Source organism: Bison bison, unplaced genomic scaffold (genome assembly GCF_000754665.1).
Source record: "Bison bison bison isolate TAMUID 2011002044 unplaced genomic scaffold, Bison_UMD1.0 scf7180017864289, whole genome shotgun sequence".
In the NCBI taxonomy this organism is placed as follows: domain Eukaryota; kingdom Metazoa; phylum Chordata; class Mammalia; order Artiodactyla; family Bovidae; genus Bison; species Bison bison.
The window spans coordinates 12,258,396-12,280,357 of NW_011494861.1; the positions used below are offsets into that span (position 1 = coordinate 12,258,396).

At 47.8% G+C, this 21,962-nt stretch overlaps 1 protein-coding gene across 1 annotated transcript in view; it reads right to left on the bottom strand.

Moving 5' to 3' along the window:
* Positions 1–491: 491 nt before the first annotated feature.
* FHAD1 (forkhead-associated (FHA) phosphopeptide binding domain 1) overlaps positions 492–21,962 on the bottom strand; it is a 165,177-nt gene continuing 143,706 nt past the window's right edge. Inside the window, exons 26-31 of the mRNA XM_010850050.1 lie at positions 18,906–19,035; positions 18,110–18,234; positions 16,045–16,140; positions 15,164–15,384; positions 14,461–14,626; positions 492–1,062 (exon numbers count right to left, since the gene is read on the bottom strand). Of these exons, the coding sequence (XP_010848352.1) occupies positions 946–1,062; positions 14,461–14,626; positions 15,164–15,384; positions 16,045–16,140; positions 18,110–18,234; positions 18,906–19,035 (855 nt within the window). The 3' untranslated portion in view covers positions 492–945. The remainder of the gene's footprint in view (positions 1,063–14,460; positions 14,627–15,163; positions 15,385–16,044; positions 16,141–18,109; positions 18,235–18,905; positions 19,036–21,962) is intronic.

Genomic DNA, 21,962 nt, shown 5'->3' on the forward strand with positions numbered 1-21,962 from the left:
TAAAATTAAAAGAATTAGTGATATTCATGACTTCTGCTGTTCCTCCCATTTTATTTGGTGGTCTTGGCCATGTAAGAAAGGCAGGGAGAGGACAGATGGCTGCAGAGAGGGCAAAAATGAAAGTCTCTCCAAATACCATGGAAAGAGTGTGTGCACCTGGGCAGTGTGTGCCCTTTGGTGATTGGGTACTTGGTCTGTCCTGATGGCCTGTGACTTGAACTACTGGGCTTATCCTGCTGTGACAGAATGGGCAGTGTGAGACGGGAGGTAAATACCTGGGTTCCAGACCCAACCCTTGAATTTCTTAGCTGTGTGACTTTAGATGGGCCATTTAACCTCTCTTGACCTCAGCTTCCTCATTTGTAAAATGGGGAATATAATACTATTTACCTCCCAGGTCTTGGAGGAAGATTAGATGAGATGGGTTTTGAAAACTGCAGAGTGCCATATACATGTGACTCATTGTTATGGAAGCAATAAAAACAGGTTGGTGTTCAAATTTATTATAAGAAATTCAGATATAAATGCACTACACCATGGACCCAGCAGCCCCTGAAGTTACCTTTCTGTCCTGTGGCCCCAGTATCATGCCCTGGGTTTTCTCAACTGTGGGTTTCTTGGAGCTCTGTGGAGGTGTGACATTTGGGTACGTCACAACCCAGACACATAAGTTTATCTACTGGGCCTAGGAGTCGGAATTTTGAACTAATTCTTCATATGCCTGAGTGCGTTTACATTCGCAGATAGCTGTGAAAAGAGCCCCTCTCCCCACACACTCCGAAAAATTGTACTGTGCAAAATACCAGTCTAGGAAGCAACACACAGGGTAACAGTAAGTCCTAAAAAAGTGTCTTTGTGATTTGGCGCGGAAAAGTCTCTCTGATTCATGGAGGAGGATCTCGCAGACCCGGTGGAGGAGGATCTCGCAGACCCGGCGGGATGTTTCTAGTTCCTTCCACCAGGCTTAGAAAACAGAAGGCTCTGGCTGGACTTGCTGGACATCTCTCTCTTTAGCATCTCTCTTTCTTGGTCCATCTTTGCAGTGGCTTTTCTGGCTCCCACCTTCAACAAGAGCAACAAATGCACAAACTTGACAATTGTAAGGGTATCCCCAAATATACCACTCAAATGGGCTTTTTTACTCAAAATAAAGTATTTGTAAAAAAGAAATTATATACAGACATAGATGTGTGCAAAAAGAAGCTAAAATAATCCACTATTCTCACACTACCCACAGGTAACCTTATTGACATTCCAATGTACTCCCTTCCAGATATACAGATACTTTCTTCTTATATTTTCTTTCTTTTTTTTTGGTTTTTGAAACCAGGAGTTTCTGATTATGGGCACATTCATTGGGATGGACTTTCTCTTGAAAAGCTGTTACTAAACTGAATGTCTTATGTCTCTGATGTCTTAGGAGGAGAAAAGGCAGGATATTCAAGGGGAATCGGTCTAACCCTATTCTAAGCACTGCCCCTGGTGTGGGGCAGTCTTGAGTATGACTCTGTCCCTGGTCTTAGGTGATCGGGCACTTTGGCACAGGCTCAGCTTTTCAGAAGGTCACTCCTAGGATTTAGGATTATGGGCTCTATGATGCTACTTACTACTCGAGCTGATTCTTTGAACTGGGGGACCGTGAGGTCATCCCTTTTTATCACATGACCAGAGAGAGACGAGATCAGGGGAGATTTAGGCACAGAGAGGTGATATGAGCTCTGTGTGTGTTTGTGTGTAAGAGAGATGACGCTTGGGAGATGACGGCCTACTAGTTCTCTTTTGAGGCCAGGCTCTCTCTCAGCTCTCAGTATTTATGAGGCACTCACTCTTACATCCTTATAAAAGCCTCCTCCCTCTTTCTGAATAGGTTTCTATTCATTGCAACCCAATAATCTCTCTCCCACACGGTTCTGTTTATACTGTAGATACGATTGTAACTTGCAAGTTTCTTTCCAACAGGCTTCACATCAACAGCCCTACTTCCTGCAAGTTTTTGACTCCAACTCATGCCCCTGGGGAAAGAGGGCCTGCGGGCCTATAGGTAGTCAAGTTTCAGCTCTGCCTCTGAAAGCGTGATCCTTGGTCTCCTCATCAGTCAGCTAGGGGCCAGAATGTCCTGTCTTCCTTAGGGGTTGAGAGGAGGTTCTGGGTGGATTTAAATGGAAGGGGCTGGTAGGACCTTCTCTGTAACTCTTTTCATTTTAAGACAGGCTTAAAAATCACGTTCTGTGCCTGACCTATGCCAGTGGCTGCCAGGAGCCTCGAAATGTGCTTTGAGATTGCTTTCAAAATCATTTCAGGAAAACATTTCAGGGTGAGGTAGGCTAAGATCTCTACACTAGCCCACAAAGTAAATATTGGTGGGAATGCCCAGATAAAAGGAAAACAGGCAGCAGATGTCGAAAATCTTTTGCCTCTAAACCAGTTTTCCTTTGTATCCTTTTTAGTTTGATTTTCAATAAAATTGGATGGGTCCCCAAGGCCAGTGCCCTGACCTGGTGTGGGGCTGGCTGTCAGAGCGAGAGTCTGGGTGTTTGTTAAAAATGAAGATTTCTTAGTCCCAGGGTCCCCCAAGTCCCAGGTCTGCTATGAGCTTGAGGTGGGAAGCACCACAGAGCAAGCTTTGGTCAACTTTTTTGAGTGATGAGGTCGGGGACAGCAAAAGGCAGAGGGGATGGCTGAACCAGGAAAAGGAAGGGGTGAGGAATGGGAAATGTGAAATTCAAGTGTGGGCCTGACGTGGGGGAAGCCTGGCTGGGTCTGTCCCGAGCCAGAGACCTCCCGCAGCAATAGGCACTCATCATGCATGTTTGGAATCGCATTCCGGCTCACCCTTAGAAGGACAAGGCCAGGATAGGAGCCTGTCATTTAAATAAGGACATTTAAATTGGAAATTTGGCAGTTCTATTTCCAGTTTTTTAAGGAATCTCCACACTGTTCTCCATAGTGGCTGTACTAGTTTGCATTCCCACCAACAGTGTAATGGGAGGGGGGTTCAGGATGGGGAACACATGTACACCCATGGCGGATTCATGTCAATGTATGGCAAAACCACTACAATATTGTAAAGTAAAAAATTAATTAATTAATTAAAAAAATAAATTGGAAATTTGGAAATTAACTGGGATAATTCCAGTTAATACTCAGGGCCTACTGGAGTAGCAGATCTGGGCACAAAGATCCCAGTTCATTCCCACACCACCTCAGGTCTTTGTTTTAAACATCCCTACTTCAGGGAGGCCTCTCCAGGTCCTTGGACTGGGGAGGGGGAGGGAGAGGTCCCTGTGAAAAGTGTTCCTGAGCTCAGGAACAACTCAGAAAGTACTGCGTTGGCCAAAAAGTTCATCTGGGTTTTTCCATAACATTTTAATGGTAAAACCTGAATTAACTTTTTATCCAACCCAATATTTGTTTATTTATTTGCCTCAGAATAAAAAGCCATGAAAGACTGGGAGTTTTACATGTTTCTTCATTGATCTAACCTGGCGTTTCTCATTCTTTTTTTCATTATCATCCTTTTCCTTAAGAAACCTTCTTAGACATTTTTTCCTAATCGCTTTTGTTGTTGTTTAGCCTCTAAGTCGTGTCCAACTCTTTTGAGATCCCATGGACTGTAGCCCACCAGGCTCCTCTGTCCATGGGGTTTCCCAGGCAAGATCATTGGAGTGGGTTGCCATTTCCTTCTACAGGGATCTCCCCAGCCCAAGGATCGAATCGGTATCTCCTGCATTGCAGGTGGATTCTTTACTGCTGAGCCACCTGGGAAGTTCTCACCTCTGTGAAATTTGATTATTACAGATAGCACTGTGTGTATTTCTGTGCTTTATACATTAAAAAAGTAGAGTTTTGCCCTCTCCGGGGTGATACTGCTGCCACTGAGAATGGGATTGAATCCTAACACCTGAATATTACCCGCCATATCGCAAGCCTCTCAACAAATATTCGTTGAATTAATGAAGGCTGGGGTCGTATCTCTGTTCATTTTTCTGTCCCCAGTTCCTAGCACAGTACGTGGCCTAGACTAGGTATTCAATTTATTAACTAGAAGATTTTCCCCTTTAGCATATGATAGATAATTACAGAAGACTGTTAGCTGCAGAGGAAACAAAAATCGATATGAATCCCATTGGATCCTAAAAAGGAAGAATGTGCTAGTTCTGAAGCATACTAGAGATGGAGACTCTGTTATGAGAAAGGCTGAGACTCTCTGGGAGTCTCTTATGCGAGACTGAGAGAGCAAACTTTACACGTCCCATCTTTATCAATGTGGTCCTGGTGACTCCATCCCCTGAAGGACTCCAGGTCCACTCTGGAGGAAGAAGTCGCCCAAGCTATACTTGGTAGGCAACCTGGAGGAAACCTTTCTGTACCAAGGAGATCTCAGACACCAACTTCTAAGCTGGGGCTGGAGTGCAAGGAAAATGGGAAGCTGGCTCTTTGCTCTCAGCCAAAGCACCATTTGTCCCTACTCTGTTAAAGCCAAAGGCAGCATGAGATGCCAGGGGGTCTCGTATCTCAGAGAAGCACAGTATTCCCACAACATCTGGGATCCATGTCAATATCCCCTCTGTCATTTTACATCCCCAGGTGGTCCTCAGACAAAACCTAGCTCAGGGCTCTTTCTTCCTCCTCCGCTTCAGTCATATTTGTGAATGAATAAGTGACAAACTTCCCAAAATTTCCACTTTGCAGGGTGGCAAAGGTCTCAGATCCATAGGGGCCCCCAGGACGCTCTCTGTCATTTTAATGTCCTGCTTTGGGACAGTAATCATCTTTTGGCCTTAGAACAAGGATGCTGGTTGAGAAGAAGCTTCCATTTTCCAAATATATCCCTCACCTAGAATATCTTTGTTTCTTCTACCAATGATAATTTGGTTGCTTCAGAATGACTGTGGCCTTTTATCAAACTTGAATATGTCTCTTCTCTCTTATTCAACCAAAATGTGTTCAGCTTTCAAGCTCCCTGAGAGCTCGCCTCTACTTTCTGCAAAGTGGGAACGCGGATTGGCTTAATTCCAGTTCCAGGGCTGATTTGTCAATGGCAATGTTTCAACATGCTCAAGATTTCAAAGTTTTAATTCTCAACTTTTAAAATAATTTTAGAGGATGCTTCTGTGAAATTCAAGAGAAATGCCATTGGAAGTGTTATCAGGTTTATTACCTGGAAGTTTATAACCTCAAGGAAGAGAAGCCAGCACTCTTACCTGGGTGTCAGATGTCTCCTACTTAGCAGTGTGGCTCTGGACAAATGGTCTCTAAGCCTCAGACACCTCATCTGAGAATTGGGTATAATAACAAAATCCACCCCCCATAGGGTTGTTGTGAAGCTTAAATGAGATACTGCAGGTCAAGTGCTTAGCTCTGTGTGCATAGCACACGCTAAATCCTCAGTACACGATAGATACAGTGTCACTGTCGACTGGGCTTCCTGCTGATGTTCTATGGTTTTCTCTCTTCTGTCCTCTCCTGGCTCACCTGGAAATTTGAGTTCTGCATCTTGTTCTTCACCGCCTCTACAAACATTTGTCTCTTTAACACAGAAAGAATATTGACAAATTTTAGCTTATGCTCTGCTTTGTCTTTTGCATCAAAGAAAAACAGCTTTTTCTCAACTTTCGGATGCTACCCATTTGGATGAAAGGTTGAGCCTTCCTAGGTGAGGACATGAGGATGAGGGTCTGCAGAAGAGGGAAGGGATAAGGATGGCAGAGGGGGGTGGTGTCTGTAGAATGGGGTGTGGCTTTGGGGCAATGCTACACTGTCCTGCTGAACCTCTTAGAGATCTCTGTTCCAGATTCCAGTAGAGAAGGAGGTGGGTCAACCAAGAAGGCTATGAAGGATGCTATATTCTCCCTGGAGGACAGATCTGCTTTAGGGGGAAGCACAGTCTTCCAGGTCACTAGAAGAGGCTGCACATGTCCAGCGATTTCCACCCAATGGCCTAGGCATGACAAAAGGCCCAGTGGTTAACGCCCCTGGCAGGGACTTTGTGGGCCTGTTGGGAAGCCATCACTGAGAATCTGGAGCCCACTCCCCTTGGGTTTGATTACTACTGCTGCCCTGATCTGCTTAAGACTCCGCACCTCAGGGACAGTTCATCAAAGAAAGAGCATCCCTGAGACACTGGAGACACCAAAGGGAGAGAGAACTGGGGTCCCCCTTGCAGACTGACATCCTGCAGGTAAATTATAGGGGTGTCAGGAAGGGGACTTTCTCAGAGAGCCCTGAGCATCAACTGGGGTCACCAACCTGATTCCTACAGGGGCCAGGGAAGTAAAGGAAGTGAGTGAGGTGAGCCAGGGGAGGGGTGGCAGCAAGTCCACGAGCCCAGCACCTAAGGGGCCTGGAAGACAAAGGCTTGTGATTTTGTGGGACTGTGGGCCTAGTGTCCCCAGATCTTGCAAGTTTCTCAGAGAAGCTGGAAATCTGGAGTATTCTGTTAAACTGCCCTACTTTGAAATGTACCAAAAAAAATCCCATGAGTCAAATGAAATATGTCTGTGGGCTGCCATCTTGCGACACCTGCTTCAGAACCTCCCCGCCTGGTGTCTAGTTGGTGCTCAGTAAGTGCTGGAGGGGTTGTCAGATAAAATACAGGATTCCAAGTTCAATCTGAATTTCAGAATGAAACCAAAATATTTTTTACTATGAGTATGCCCCTGTATAAGTTAGAACATATTTATACTTAATAACTGTTTGTTGTTTATCTGCAATTAAAACTTAACACATCCTGGGCATGCTGTTTTTTTTCCCCCCTCAAATCTGGCAATGCTACTGGGCATTCATAAAATTCATGGAGGAAGTAAGGCCATCTTTTGGGACAGGTCACAGGTACTAGTAAGTCTCTTCCATTCTCCCTGAAGGACGCTAACTCTCCCCTCAGAGGATTGTCCACGAAGGCTTATGCGCCCATATCAAACAGATAGCTGTCCTCCAGACATTTTTCATGGAGGCCTTGAGCCTGCAACCACTCAATATTTATCACAAACTCAGTTGAGGCAGTCACCATCCAAATTTCCAGATATTATAAAGCAGTGGTATTAAACCAACAACCTCCTTCTTTCCCATCCCACCCCCACCTTTCCCCCCTAAACCTTTTATCCAAGCAAAATTCCAAGAGGAACTTGGGGTATAAAACAGACAATGGAGAGCTTCTCTGGTGGGAGAAAGGGGTGTGTGTGTGTGTTGAGAGTCATCCCCTTCCCACGGCACCCAGGGCTTCAGGGAACCCCAGTTTGAACACTGCTCTGAAATACCTTTTTGGGTTAAGTCCAATCAGTGGATGGCTGGGCACTGAAGGGCAGAGCCTGGCCCGTGTGCATATGCTTTTCCTAGACTCACTGGGATATGATCATCAGTCTGTTTCAAGATCTGTGCACAGCCATGACCCAGGCAGCACTGCACTGCTATTCTTAGGGGTGTTGCTCATTACACCACACAACGTCCTCTCTGGAACACTTCTGAGCATCACACTCATCTTATCTCATGTACACAGTGAACTCTGGACCATGCTGGGTTTTCTATTTCCCATTGGCTACCAGAAAGCCCACTGTCTAATGGGGCTCCCCTTTGGCAGGTGAGGGGGTGTTATAACAGGCACCTTCCTCCTTATTTTTGGCTCCATTTTCTACCATCCCCTCCTTCTTCCACCTGCTGCTGCTGCTGCTGCTGCTAAGTCACTTCAGTCGTGTCCGACTCTGTGTGACCCAATGGACGGCAGCCCACCAGGCTCCCCTGTCCCTGGGATTCTCCAAGCAAGAACACTGGAGTGGGTTGCCATTTCCTTCTCCAATGCATGAAAGTGAAAAGTGAAAGTGAAGTCGCTCAGTCGTTTCCGACTCTTCGCGACCCCATGGACTGCAGCCCACCAGGCTCCTCCATCCATGGGATTTTCCAGGCAAGAGTACTGGAGTGGGGTGCCACTGCCTTCTCCGCTTCTTCCACCTACTGTACTTCATTCTTAGGGCAGAGGTTTCTGGGATTCCTTACTCCTACCCTCTTCTCTTCTTATGGTTTTGTCTCTATGTCCCCAAATCATTTAGCACCCAGGATGGCTGCGCTGCCCTTCTGCCTTCTCTCACTTCCAGATCCTGGGTCTTTCAGGTCCCTTGTGCGGGTTGCAGGCAGGAGCAGGGGGGGCAGGGCCCGGGGTGGGGGAGGGGAAGGGAGTGGAGGTGGGTGGAATGTTTTTTGGGCTGCCCACGCTGGCGTTTGCACCCCACATGCTCTTACCCTTTGAAAATAAGGTATCTACTTTGTGTCTGGCTGCAAGATCAGAAAGGGTCTCTGTACCTGCCTCTCTTTCTCTTTGAAGGAACAGTTGCAAGCTGCTGACTCTTTGGCATTTCTCTGTTCGAGGTCCTCTAAACGTTCCTAAGTGAAAATATCAGGTGAGCAAGACAGTGTTCAATGTGTCCCCACCTGTTCCATTCGGGGACACACCTCTGAGGTTGCTAGGAGACGCTGGGACTCACTGGGATTGGTGGGCAGAAGAAGGGGCAGGTGAGGGTCTTTTTCTTTGGCCATCTTCTGTCTGTATGCTGCACCAGCCTAGCCACATTGCCCTACTTCATTTTCGTGGGCACCCACAAGCCCCTCCCGTCGCACGCTCCTCCTACACAACATCTACCAATTTCTACTTGTTGGCTAAAAACACACAAATGGTGCTGAGGAAACCAGGATCTTGAGAACACGCGGGCCCAAGGAAATCCTGGAAAATGGTGAGTTAAAGAGAAGAGTGAGGATAACCATGATGGCAGGTGAGCGTGTATCCTACGTGGTCCCATGTACCAAGGGTTTTCTAAGCAACCTTCCATTTCATCCAAGGCTACTGAGTTAGGTGCCATTTTTATTCTCATCTTAAAAACAAGGGACATGAGCTAATTAAGCAGAAGGAACTTTAGGGGGCTCCTGCCTGGCTGAGGGGGCTTCCCAGGTGGCGCAGTGGTAAAGAATCTGCCTGCCAAGGCAGGAGCCGCTGGTTCGATCCCTGGGTCAGGAAGATTACCCTGGAGGAAAAAAAATGCAACCCACTCCAGTATTCTTGCTAGGATAATCCCATGGACGAAGGAGCCTGACGGGCTAACAGTCCACGGGGTCTCAAAGAGTGGGACCCGACTGAGTGACTTAATCACACACGGTCGCTCGCTGGGGGGAGGCCACAGGCAAAGTGGTGGCCATGCCCCCTAGTCAGGACTTCACTGGCTGGAGATTTGATTGGCAGGCGAGCTGAACGGGTTTCTGCCAGAAGCAGCCGGTGCCCTTCAGCCTTTCTTAGACTTCAAGTCCTAAGTAAAAGGGTTTGCGTGCTTTTCAAATGGCCACTTCTGTGCATTTAAAATTTTCCTATTGAAAAACCCCAGCATTAGCCCATTCACAAAAGGTATCTGGGTCCTTTCTTGGCTGTGACCCGAGTGGTATTCACTGAGGAGAAAAGAGCGTCACAGAAGAGCTGCCGGCTTTGGGAGGACCAGGGAGGGCGTCAGCTGGCAGGAAGCTCCCTGAAAGAAACGCAGGACTCCCCACCCATCCATGGGCTGTCTATTCTTCCCCTTAGAAAAGGGGCTTGCCATGTGCCAGGCACTGCGGGCATCTTGCCATTTAACCCTCCCGCTGCCCCACGGAGCGGGCCTCTTGTTAGCATCTTTGGTTGTTTTGGTTGAAGAACGTGAGATAGAGGTCAAGCCACCTACTCAGGGGTCACTAGGGGCGGGGGCGGGGCTGGACTGCTGTTTGTCTGACTGCAGCTCTGTCCTGAGAGACACTTCGGGCTTCTCGAGAGACTTGGACGCGGATTAGAGTGAGCTCGGCCTGGGCCAGGGTCCCTTCTCTCTGCCACGTGGAGAGAGCCACAGACTCAGGGCCTTCCGGAGCCCCCGGTGATGACCACCGGGTTCTCTGTGAATGTCTAGCCTTTCGTATCAAGTCTCATGTTCACAGCCAGAGGTATTAGTGTGGAAATACGACTTTTGATTCTGGAAGGTGCTGCTTAGTGAAGAGATGGTCAAACATTTAAGACATAAACTACATTTTGGGGGGTGGGGGTGGGGGGTGGATTCTGAAGCTTCAGATGTGTTAATTTCATCTCAGTGCTTCAGCCCTGCAAGCTCAATGAACAGGGTGAACAGTGTCAAAGTTTTGTATAGGAGGCTAAAAAGTAAGGCTCCTTGTGAAAATACTAGGTGTAAAACTTAGGAAAGAGGAATTCTATTTTCTGTTAATTTCCACTTAAAAACAATGAAGACATACTCCCTGGAAGGAACTGATGCCAAGAGGAATGTATACACGTGCCCTTTAGAATCCAGCAAAACTGTAAAGTTTATTATTTTTTCCTTCCTGATAAACAGGGATTTCTGATGACATAGTAATAAGAAGCCTCAAATGCAAACCCGAGTCCTGGAGTGAATACTCTGGGAGCAATGGTGAGAGAAATACAAGGCAGGCACCCGGGTAAGGGAGACGCAGAAGGAAGGGGTGTGGGAAAGTGAACCTGGGCTGGAGAGGGCAGCAGGTGGGAGGGAATCCTGTTTCTGCAGCTGAGCAGCCAGGGAGTGGTGCCCTCTGTCAACTCAGCCCTCCCCTCTCTCAAGTGGGCTGATGCTCACCAGCTTCCCTTGTGGGGTTGATGGGAGAGGTGAAGCCTGTCCGGTGTGGAGCAGGTGCCTGCCCCTTGGTAAATGATAAAGTAAAGTAAATGATACTCAAAGTGCTCAGTAAATGATATCATTGGTGATGCCATGACTGTGGTTGTAGTTCATGTACATCTTTTCTCCAGTTGTGAATTTCACGAATTTTAAAGCTCCTAGCTCTAGCTCTTCTGGGGACCCTGACACAGGTTCAGCTTGGCCATTTCAGACCCTTCTCTGCTGAAGGATATCTAGCGCCAAACAGGCTGGCACGTCCCCTGCATTGTGTATGAATGAGGCAGCCCATGAATAATGCATGTGAAGCCTGATTATGTAAATCCTCAGGTTTTCAGTACATGACAATGGCCTTTTTTGGGTCCTTTGCTGTCCCATTCTGTGGTCTGGTGTCTCTGCTTTGGGGCCTCGCCTGCCAAGCCCTGGGGCTCGGGGGATGCCTCAGGGAGGGGTGAGCTCTCTAGAGGGCACATCAAAGGGAAAGTCAGAACTCTGTCAGTGGCCCAGCTCTCCCTGGCATTGCTTGGTGTGAAAGGAAACTGTCCTCTGCCTGAGGCAGCCCCGTGACACACGCAGACTGAGGTCTGTGATGTTTAATTCAGAACGGTGAGCACTAGAAACACCACATCCGGGCTCCCTCAGAGCAGGACAGCAGCCACTTTCATTTCTGGGGCTATAAGCTAGAGAGCCTGATGTCTGGAAACCTCCTGCCTGGAAAGTTTGCAGAATGGAGGACAGCCTTTTGCAAGGAATTCATCTGACCATCAGCTCTTGGTTGAGAAAGACATCCTTCTATGAGCTTCTAAGGCCTGGCCTCCTTAGAGCTCATGTAGGCAACACACTCACAAATACACACACATACAAACACACAGCACATACTCATAGGCATACACACAAGCATGCGTGCAAAAATACACAGCTCCAATTTAGAAATACTAACGGGTACAAGGAGGCAACTGGGGGCCAGACCTGCAAAGAGTGCAGGACCTAGGACTAGAGAGATCTGGGGCTAGGTAAAGGCTCTACTTGGGACTTCCTTGGTAGCTCAGACAGTAAAGAATCTGCCTGCAATGTAGGAGACCTGGGTTCGATCCCTGAGTCAGGAAGATCCCCTGGAGAAGGAAATGGCAATCTACTCCAGTATTCTTGCCTAGGAAATCCCATGGGCTGAGGAGCCTGGCAGGCTGCAGTCCATGGGGTTGCAAACAGTCAGATATGACTGAGCAACTAACAAGACTCTGTGAACTACCAGCTACTCTATGAACTTGGACAAGTCTCTTTTTTAATTCGTTGAGCCTCAGTTTCCTCATCTGTAAAATGGGGATCATCATGACAACCAGGCAGGGCTACCAGAGGCATTAATAACCCTGATCATGGCTGCATAGCATGAGTGGAGCCCAATGCCTGCAGATATCATGAAGAGATGGGGGCTATGGTAGTTTTTCCTGTTTGCCTGATGCCTGCCTGGAGATCTGCTCGACCTTAGGTGACAGTGAAGGACCAGGGAGAGTCTGATCTATTTAGGAGTCGCTGTGCCGGTGCCCAGTTGGGCTAGTGACATGCTGCTGACCACAGGAGTGGACGTTCATGGGTGTTAACTGCCAAGAAGACCAGAGACCCCCCTACTGACTCAGTGCAGGCACAGGGTTACAGCGAGCTTCTGGAGCTGGTTTTCAGGTGCTGCCCATGCCTGTCTCGATGTGTATGGGGACTTTTGGCAGCAGACTCTACTGGGTCTGGGGCAGCACTCACTTCAGAGGCCACCTGCGCAGTTGGCTGGCCACAGGGCAGACAGCCTCATCCACCTGCCGAGTCCCAGGCCCTGAGCTGTATGCTTCAGAGCCTGGACAGGTGTACCTGGGCATCGGAAACCGTTTGGTCTTGAGTTCAGACAGTGACAGCTTGGATAGGAAGGGTTACCTGTGTTGTATTCAATCCTTATAACAATCCTGCAAGGCAGGTGCTCTTAGCTCCCATTCACTGATGAGGAAAGTGAGGCTCAGAGAGGGGGACTGATTTGCCAAAGGTCACACAGTAAGCAGGGGGATTTGACCCCAGGACCCACTGAGTCTTGTGCCATGTGATAGATGAGATAGCAGGATGAGGGGAGGAGGTGGCCTCTTTTAGCTGGATCACCAGCCTGAGTGTCAGTCTTGGTCTCTCAAGTCAATGCTCTTACCAAGTTCATGCCAGGAAGCAAATCCCTCACCCTCATGCCTTTCCTCTGTGGCTCCCACAGCCTTAAATGCACACCTGTCCATCCCTTTGGTGGACAAACTCCAACTCTCCTTTGCAATTCATAACAAATGTCAGCACTTGGAACACACTTCCTGAATGCTCTAGTACCCTCCTGAGCCAAGTACCCTTCTCTGGATCTGAACAGAGCCCTTACCCCACTAAGTCAGCCTGAAATCAGCTCTTTACCTGTATGTTCTGCACTGGAAAATATGTCCTTCAAGGACATTCATCTATCTCTATCCACCTGATCATTCATCTACCTGAACACGTACTGATCCACTGATCTGGTGTCTATCCATCCACCCATCCACCCACCCATCCATCCATCCATCCATCCATCCACCTGTCCTTCCATCCACCCATCCATCCATCTATCCATCCACCTGTCCTTCCATCCATCCATGTACCAAATATTTATTGGGTGTCTACTATTCTCTGGGTACTCAGAATAGCAAGTTGAAAATCTTTATTCTCAGAGAACTTATTCATCTGTGTATCCCTTGCACCTGGCAGAGCAATGAAAGTAAGAACAACAGACACCACTTTAAAAAATTCAGGACGTTTGCTAAGCTTATTGTGGCAATTGCTTCATGTGGCATGGAAGTCAAATCATTATGCTGTATACCTTAAACTCAATACAGTGTCAATTACACCTCAATAAAACTGGCAGAAAAATAGTTAGAAATGGAAAGAACGAGGTAAAATACATGAATTATCAAAAGTTAAAAAAAATACAGACAAGCTGGACTCTGAGTCTCAGAGAGCACTGTTTACAGCAGTCAAGACGTGGAAGCAACCTAAATGTCCACCGACAGAGGAATGGATAAAGATGTGGTGCATATATACAGTGGAATGTTACCCAGCCATAAGAAGAGTGAAATAATGCCATGTGCAGCAACATAGATGGATCTAGAGAGTACCACACTAAGTGAAGTAAGGCAGACAGAGAAAGGCAAGTATCAGATGACATCACTTGTATGTGGAGTCTCAAAAACGGATACATGTGAGCTTATTTATAAAACAGAAACAGACTCACAGTTTGAAAACAAACTTATGGTTATCAAAGGGGAAAGGTGGAGGGGGGATGAATTAGGCATTTGGAATTAACACATACACACTACCATATATAAAAGAGATAATCAACAGAGACCCGTGTATAGCACAGGGAATGCTACTCAATATTCTATAATAACCTATCTGGGAAAAGAATCTGAAAAAGAACGGATATATGTGTATGTATAACTGAACCGCTTTGCTGTGCACCCGAAACTAACACAAAATTGTAAATCAGCTCTACTCCAATACAAAATTAAAAATTAAATTAAAAAGAAAGAAAGAAAATACAGACAAGCTAGACTCTGAGTCTCAGAGTGGTTAAGAAACCTGCCTGAAGTCACACAGTAAATGGAAGAGCTACAGTCTAAACTTAGGTCTGTCTGATGCTAAAGCTATTCTGCCACTTTCCTTTGCATCAGTAAATGCCTCCTGTACTGCCTAGATCCCGCTGGGACCTCAGCTGGCCATTTCTAAAGGGGGCAGAGGGGCAGCCTCAGAGACTCTGCTCCAAGCAGGCACCACTCACCTTCTGCTGCCTGATCGCCCTGTTGACCCTCTTCTCCTGGTGCAACTGCTGCTCCATGCGCTCCAGGGCCTCCTTGAGCAGCGCCTTCTCTTCGGCCTCTTTGTAGATGTCGTCCTCCAGCTTAGCCACCTGTGACTGGTACATCTGAACCGACACTTTGCTCTGCCTGAGCACACGGGAGAGACAAAGTCTCCTTTCCCCTCATCTTTCTCACTTACCAGCAATGCCCCTGCCCTGGGAGATTCTCAAGATACTTCTGTGTCTGCCTAACTTAGCGGTTTCATTACAAGTGGGAGAGAAGGATGGAGTTTGGGGACTAGAGGGCAGTATAAATAGCTCATGGGCTGTGTAAGTGTGGCATGAAGCTGACACAGGTTATATTACCAGCCCCTCCCAATTTCCCAGGGAGGGTCAGGGAACTGATACTACTGAAAATAAGAAGGAATTATGAAAAGCACACACATGGTGAAATATCAGACACATTCATAAAAGGTGCACCTTACCCCTTAAGAAAATATAGCACACTTTAACTGCTGCTTTCTGGCCCAGAGGACTCGCCTCCATCAGACCCTGAGTCATGATCCCGCCTCCCCTGCACACCCAGACCTCTGTCCTCCTGTCTTGGTCCAGAGGTCTGCTGCTGCCCTGAGGTTTAGCCTGGAGAATGGAGGTCCAGGCCTTTCTGCAGGGACATGGGCCTTACCTGAGCTGTTCAATGTCTTTCTCGTATCCTCTCAAAAGCTCCTCTTTTCTCTCCAGCCGGTTCTTGAGTTGGGTGATCTTATCGAACACCATATCGAGGTCTCTTTGTCGAAGCTGGTTGACTCTCTCCCTCTCTTTGGGGGAGAGGTGTTTCATGGACACATGACCTGACATATCTTTGATGTTCATCAGACTCCCGAGTGTTTTGCTCATATCCATGTACTACGAGAGAGCGTTTTGCAGGTAAGAGGCTTGGTCCACCACCACTGGTGGCTGCTTTAATAAGGAGTGCGTGTGCTGTGCTCAGTCGCTCAGTCGTGTCTGACTCTTTGCGACCCCATGGACTGTAGCCTGCCAGGCTCCTCTGTCCATGGGATTTCCCAGGCAAGAATACTGGAGTGGGTTGTCATGCCCTCTTCCAGGGGATCTTCCCAACCCACAGATCAAACCTGCATCTCCTGCACTGGCAGGCAGATTCTTTACCACTGAGCCACCTGGGAAGCCCTTTAATAAGGAGGCAAGTGTCTAATTCTGTTTCATTCATTTTCTGCAATCACAGGGAACACATGCTTTGGAAAGGAGTACAATTGGGGCTTTTAATCCGACTTTCATGTTCCCCGCATCCATTTACGCTACGCCTTTTTGAGAACCAGGGGGAAAATGACAACAGATAGAAACATTTATTCTTGCTACCCAGTTTTCCAAGGAATTCAACTATGCAATTTCCAACCCATGCTGGGATAGCAACTGGGTCTCGCAGAGCTGTAATAATGACTAAATATCTACGTAGGGTTGATGTTTAGTTAAGCCATCTGGTGGTTAACGATGCCTGAGGGGGTTTTGGGTTTGGACAGGAGGGGGACTGATGCTAGGGGTACATACCAGCTTTTCACTGAGATCCAGAGCCTCAGTTGCATCTGTTTTCCCTAATTTATTGGTGGCCATGAGGGACCCTGAGCTGGAAAGGCCATTTTGAGGCTGAAATAAAAAAAGAAATAAAAACTCTCTCTTGGTATTCATTATGATTTTCTACATTCAGAAGAAAAACCCAAAGAATAACCGAAGAACTGGAAAGTTCCTAAAGAATAACTTGACAGTTGTGGTTCAATCACTAAGTCATGTCCACCTCTGCAACCTCATGGACTGCAGCACTCCAGGCTTGCCTGTCCTTCACTGTCTCCTGGAGTTTGCTCAGATTCATGTCCATTGATTTGATGATGCTATCCAGCCATCTCATTCACTGTCGCCCCCTTCTAGCTGTTTTTTATTCTAGTCTGATTCCTCTGTGAACTGCTTTCTTACAGCTCTGTTCCCATCCCTTAAGAGTATAACTTTTCTTGAAATGACACGTTAGTCCCACTCTTTGTTCACTGTCTGTCTTTCCTCTAGACCAGCGGTTCTTAACTGGGGATGACTGTGCATTCTCCCTTTACCTGGGACATTTAGCAATGCCTGGACATGGTGATGGTTGTCACAACTGCTACTGGCATCTAGTGTGTAGAGGCCAAGGATGCTGCTGAACAACCAGTGACACACAGGGTAGTCCCCCAAGTAAAGAGTTACCTGGCTCAAAAAATCGGTAGCACCGAGGCTGAGAAGATAAGCTTCAGAAAAACAGGAGTCCTGTTGCCTTTGCTCAGCTATTCTTTCTCCTGCTCCTTCTCTCCTTTTAATTACTGCCAGCCTTGGAGGTTTCCTGCTCTGTCATGTCAGTGGTGGGATGAGGGGTTGTTGCCAGGAAGGCAAATCTTGGAAGCAGGATCAGGATATGGGATCCAGCTGAGCTCCCCACCTGGAGATGGTCCCTCCCTTTCTACTCTCAGAGGAGGGTTTGCTCTTAGCAGGAAAACCAACACGTTTCTTTCTTTCATTCTTTTTTTAAAATATTGTTTTGATGTGGATCATTTTTTTAAAGTCTTTATTGAATTTGTTATAATATTGCTTCTGTTTTATGTTGTTTGTTAGCCCTGAGGCATGTGGGATCCTAGGTCCCCAAAAAAGGATCAAACACTGCACCCCCTGCATTGGAAGGCGAAGTCTTAACCACTGGACTGCCAGGGAAGTCTCAAAGCAACACATTTCTGAAGATTCACACATCTAGCAAATGTGTAGAAAATGAGATTGAATGATTTTAATTATTTCTTCCAACAGCCTAAGGATGGTTTGGATCCAGCTGTGGCAGCAAACCATGCCCAGCAGGTCCTCTGATTAAGGCTAACCTGAGCTGTCCATTGTCATGTGTCAATCAAATGCCCAATCAAACACCTTCCACCTAACAATCAAATTACTTCTGCAAATCTGGGCAAATCAAACAAAGTCCCCTAAGGAAGGAAGGCTTTCTTGAATAATACCATTGAAATACTATTTAATAATAATCACAAGTATCATCTATTAAGTGCTCACTATGAGCTAGGCACTGGCATAAGCACTTTACACAATTATCTCCTTTTACAGCTGGGAGATGGAGTCCCAGAAAGGTTAAGAGCCTGCCAAGGTCACTTGGTTTGCAGAGCTGGGATTAGGACACAGGCAGGTCTCTGATTCTAGAACTGTGGTGTCTTCTTAATCATCATGGCTCCCTTCTGCTACCTTTTCTGTGTTCGGGTTTTTGAGTTTACAGAAAGAAGCAAATTTTAGGCAAACTCATGGCATCATGTTATATAGCTTGTTGAATATTTTCTGCAGAATATAACACATGATATGAAAAGGAGGGCCCAGAGATTGACCTGGCCAACATCAGTGTGATGATACATCCTGCTATGTACATTTGAAAGCCTCCTTTCTGTTCAAACACTGGACCACTGGTAATGCTAGGCACTGACTGATCGATCCAGATGCTAGGCTAACAGGGAGGATCTGACCCTGAACCAGTGATGCCAGGGCACTTGGACAGACCTGCCCTCAGGCCCACCCTCACCACGTGTCAGTCACTGCAGAGGTAAATTACCACTCGGCTCTCTACTCGTGAGAAAGCTGGCAAATCAGGTTTTACATCCAATATTTTCTGGACGTTTTTTTCCATCCCAAGAGTCTTTAAGTCTAGAAATGATTCATCCATGTGGTCCTTAGGATCTAAAAAAAGAAATAATTTATTAGACTCAAAAGAAAGGTTCAGGAAGAAGTCGCTGGATGTAAAAAAATCACAGCTGCTGTTAACTGGACGCTTACCATGGGCCAGTACTAACCCTCATAATCTGAGGCCCAGAGAGGTGAAATGACTTGTCCAAGGTCACACAGCTAATATGAGGCTGCAGCCTCACACGGCTGAGGCTCTGAGGGTGAACCTTTGGCCACAGGTAGGAGGATGGAACTTGAATCCAGGCTGCTGGGGCCTGGCTCAGTGCTCCACCCAGCAACAAGCTCTGTTTCTTGAGAGCCCCATTCCCTCTAAACAGGGTATTTATCTAGGAAGTTCCCCAAGGTTGATCCTTGAACACCATCAGTCTATGCAAAAGTTTCCAATGGGCCATAGTGAAATATGAAAAAGAAGGACAATGTTACGAGTTTTTCATGAAATCCTGTTTATTTAGTATCAAGGCCTGCTCTTGACTTTGAGATCATGTCTGCCCATCTTCCCCCCTCCCCCCCACTCATCTTCTTCTTTTAAAAAAAAAACTACATCTTTTCACTTATGAAATGATAAGAATAGAAGACAGTGATCCTGGTTAGCCCCCACAGGGAACCCTCAGGTCTGGGGCCCATGGCTCAGCACAGAAGGGGCCACTAGGAAGAGGGGAACTTACTTGAGGAGCCGGCCTTCTCAAGTTCTTTAATTCGCGCACGAAGCTCAGATAAGGCCTTTTTCTGACGCTGAATGACCTCCTCGTGTCGGGACCCTTTGCATTTGGCCCCTAGATCACTGAAGGACTGCTCCTGTGGCCAGAAAGGTGCAGACAGTGGCTTTGTTAGGGATCGGAATCTCTCTCTTATATTTGAGGAAACATGAACAATTCATGGATTAGCAGAAACCCCGTCATTTAGTACCCTGGAAAATACTGTTAAGGGGCTTCAGCAGAGAAGGAATTTAAATATTTCATTTCAAATACAAAGTCACATCTAGGAAGATTTCCAACTTCCCTACTGACTTAGCATCATTATAAATAAGAGATCCCCTCTGTGTTTCCTCGCCATGTTTTCTTTCTTTCTTTTTCTCTAATATTCTTCTCAGTTTGGGTTTCCACTTGTCATTCTGTTCTCATCTTTGAACAATCACATCAAATTCACTCCTGAAGGGGGTACTTTTTGGTTCTTTTTTTTGGTCCAGTCTCTTCTCTGACCAGGGATCAAACTCATGCCCTCTGCCGTGAACACATGGAGTCTTAACCGCTGGACTGCCAGGAAAGTCCTGGAGGGACATTTTTCGGTGCTTAGCTGGTAGTAAGGATGATGGTCTCATATTTGCTAGGGGGAATTGCATGGATGGGCTCTTGGCTGGTCTAGAGAGACCTAGCAGGTCCTCCCTGGGGTCTCTTCTCCCCTCCAGGCCCCCACCACTCATTCCTTCATTTCATTCAGGCTTTGCTCCCCATCTCCTCCTGCAGAGGCCTCCCTACTGCCTTGTCCCAAAGAGCCCCTGCCCCTGTGCTACTCAGCCCCAGTCCTGCTGTATCCTTCCTTGGAGGGCTCACCCTCGCTGGACATTTTGTTAGACGTCGCCTTGTTTATCGCCTCTTTCCTTTTTCAGAATGTGGACCCTGTGAGGAGGGGCTTCTCAGGTGGCGCCAGTGGTAAAGAACCCACCTGCCAATGCAGGAGATGTGAGAGGTGTGGATTCGATCCCCTGGGTCGGAAAGATTCCCTGGAGGAGGGCATGGCAACCCCTGCAGTATTCTTGCCCGGAAAATCCCTGGACAGAGGAGCCTGGCAGGCTATAGACTATGGGGCTGAAAAGCGTCGGATACAACTGAGCATGCACGCATGCAAATGAGCACGCACGCACGCACGGGCCCTGTGAGGACACAGTTGGTCTCCCATGTAGGCCGTGCTTTTCCCAAAGCTCAGCCCTGTGCCCGAGCGTAGTAGGGACTCCGTAAATATGGAGCCAGAAGGGGCCTGCCCCAGAGTTCCTGCTGGGACCAAGGTTCAGCCCTGAGAGAAGGGGGCTGCACTTAGTAGGGCGTCACTAGACCCTGATCTGGCTCCAGCCGGCTTTCAGCCTGCTCGGCTGGTCCACTTCCGGGGCTGTTTCTACACTAGCCTCCCTCTCTTTGAGGGCATATGTTTGCCCTGGGAGTGAACACCAGGAATGCTGTGCATGTGCACACGTGCTGGAGGGTGGAGAGGACGTGGTGGCTGGTTTTGGGGGTGGGGCAGCCGCCAGGCTTGGTGACAGCATTTCCTCTGCCTGGAGAGCTCGGCTGAGCCCGACGTGACCCTTACTCATGGCCCTTCTGGGAATTTGTTTATTTAGAGAAGATGGAGATTCTTTCTCATACAACTCTTAAGCCCTCTGACCCACTCTGGTTTAGAAAGCAGGAAGTAGACTGAGTGTGGAAGGCTGTTTTGAGAAAGAAAAAAAGCCTTTTTTCCTTTCATCTTGCAGCCTCCCTCCCCCATCCTCCTCTAATACTTGTCATCATAGAAACTGAGACAGGGCCTTTGGTCAACGATCCTTCCCAGCAAACACAGGAGAGTCAGAGGGAGTCTTCTGTGGCCAGGAACCCTGAGCATCCTGCTTTGTGCCCAGCACAGGGTCTGGCATACAGCAGGTGCCCAATAGTTGCTGAACGTGTGAACTAATATAGGCCAGGTCCTGCACTAAGAGCTTGGATTTCAACAGGAACGAGACCTGCTTCCGGCCTTGGGCGCTCACAGCTGCAGAACCGGTTGCAGCCCCATGGCTGGGCTGCCGTAGTAAGGAGGAGACGCTGCTGCTATAAAGGTCTCTGGATGGTGACGGGAGCCAGGGCCAGCCGGCAGGGCCACTGAGCCCTCTCTTTCACACTGCGTGCCGCCTTGGCTCCCTGCTGTTTGGCAGGGGAAAGGCATCTTTGAGGAAGCAGGCAGGCAAGCCGACACATTTGGCCCTGTTTCCAAGAGAAAGTCCAAAGCACATTACTGAAACGCCCTGGTCTCTAGTTTCATAAAGCGAAGGGAGAAAGGAGATCCCTGGACTCCAGGAAACCCGGGGCCTCGGGGAAGTGCCGTGCCCACAGTCAGCCAACGACGGATCACAGGGAGCACGACCACCCACCACAGGGACAGGTGGGAGCCACCGTACAGGACCACGGGATGAAGGCACGGTTCTCCATCGATGATGTGATCCCTGTGCACTGCCTGGCTGGGACTTCCAGGCGTGCCAAGGCCTCTGGGCAGAGATCATCAAGTCAGCCACGGAGCATAAATGGCCTAGCATTTGAGCCCTTTCAGGCCTAATTTAGGATGTCCCCTGGACATCTCAGAATCACACCTAGGAATCTGTTCTACATACTTAGGGCTTCCCTGGTGGCTCAGACAGTAAAGAATCTGCCTGCAATGCAGGAGACCTGGGTGTGATCCCTGGGTCTGGAAGATCCCCTGGAGGAGGGCATGGCAACCCACTTCAGTATTCTTGCCTGGAGAATTCCATGAACAGAGGAGCCTGGTGGGCTACAGTTCATGGAGTCGCGAAGAGTTGGACACGACTGAGCGACTAACGCTTTCACTTTCACAAGGATATTAACTACAGCAATGTGTGGAAGCAGAAACAAATATCCATCAACAGGCGACTGGCTGGATAAAAGGGATGTGATGGAATTAAATGGAAATGGCCCTGCGAGTCCCTAGCACAGGGCCAGGGAGTCACAGCTGTCAGACTTGTG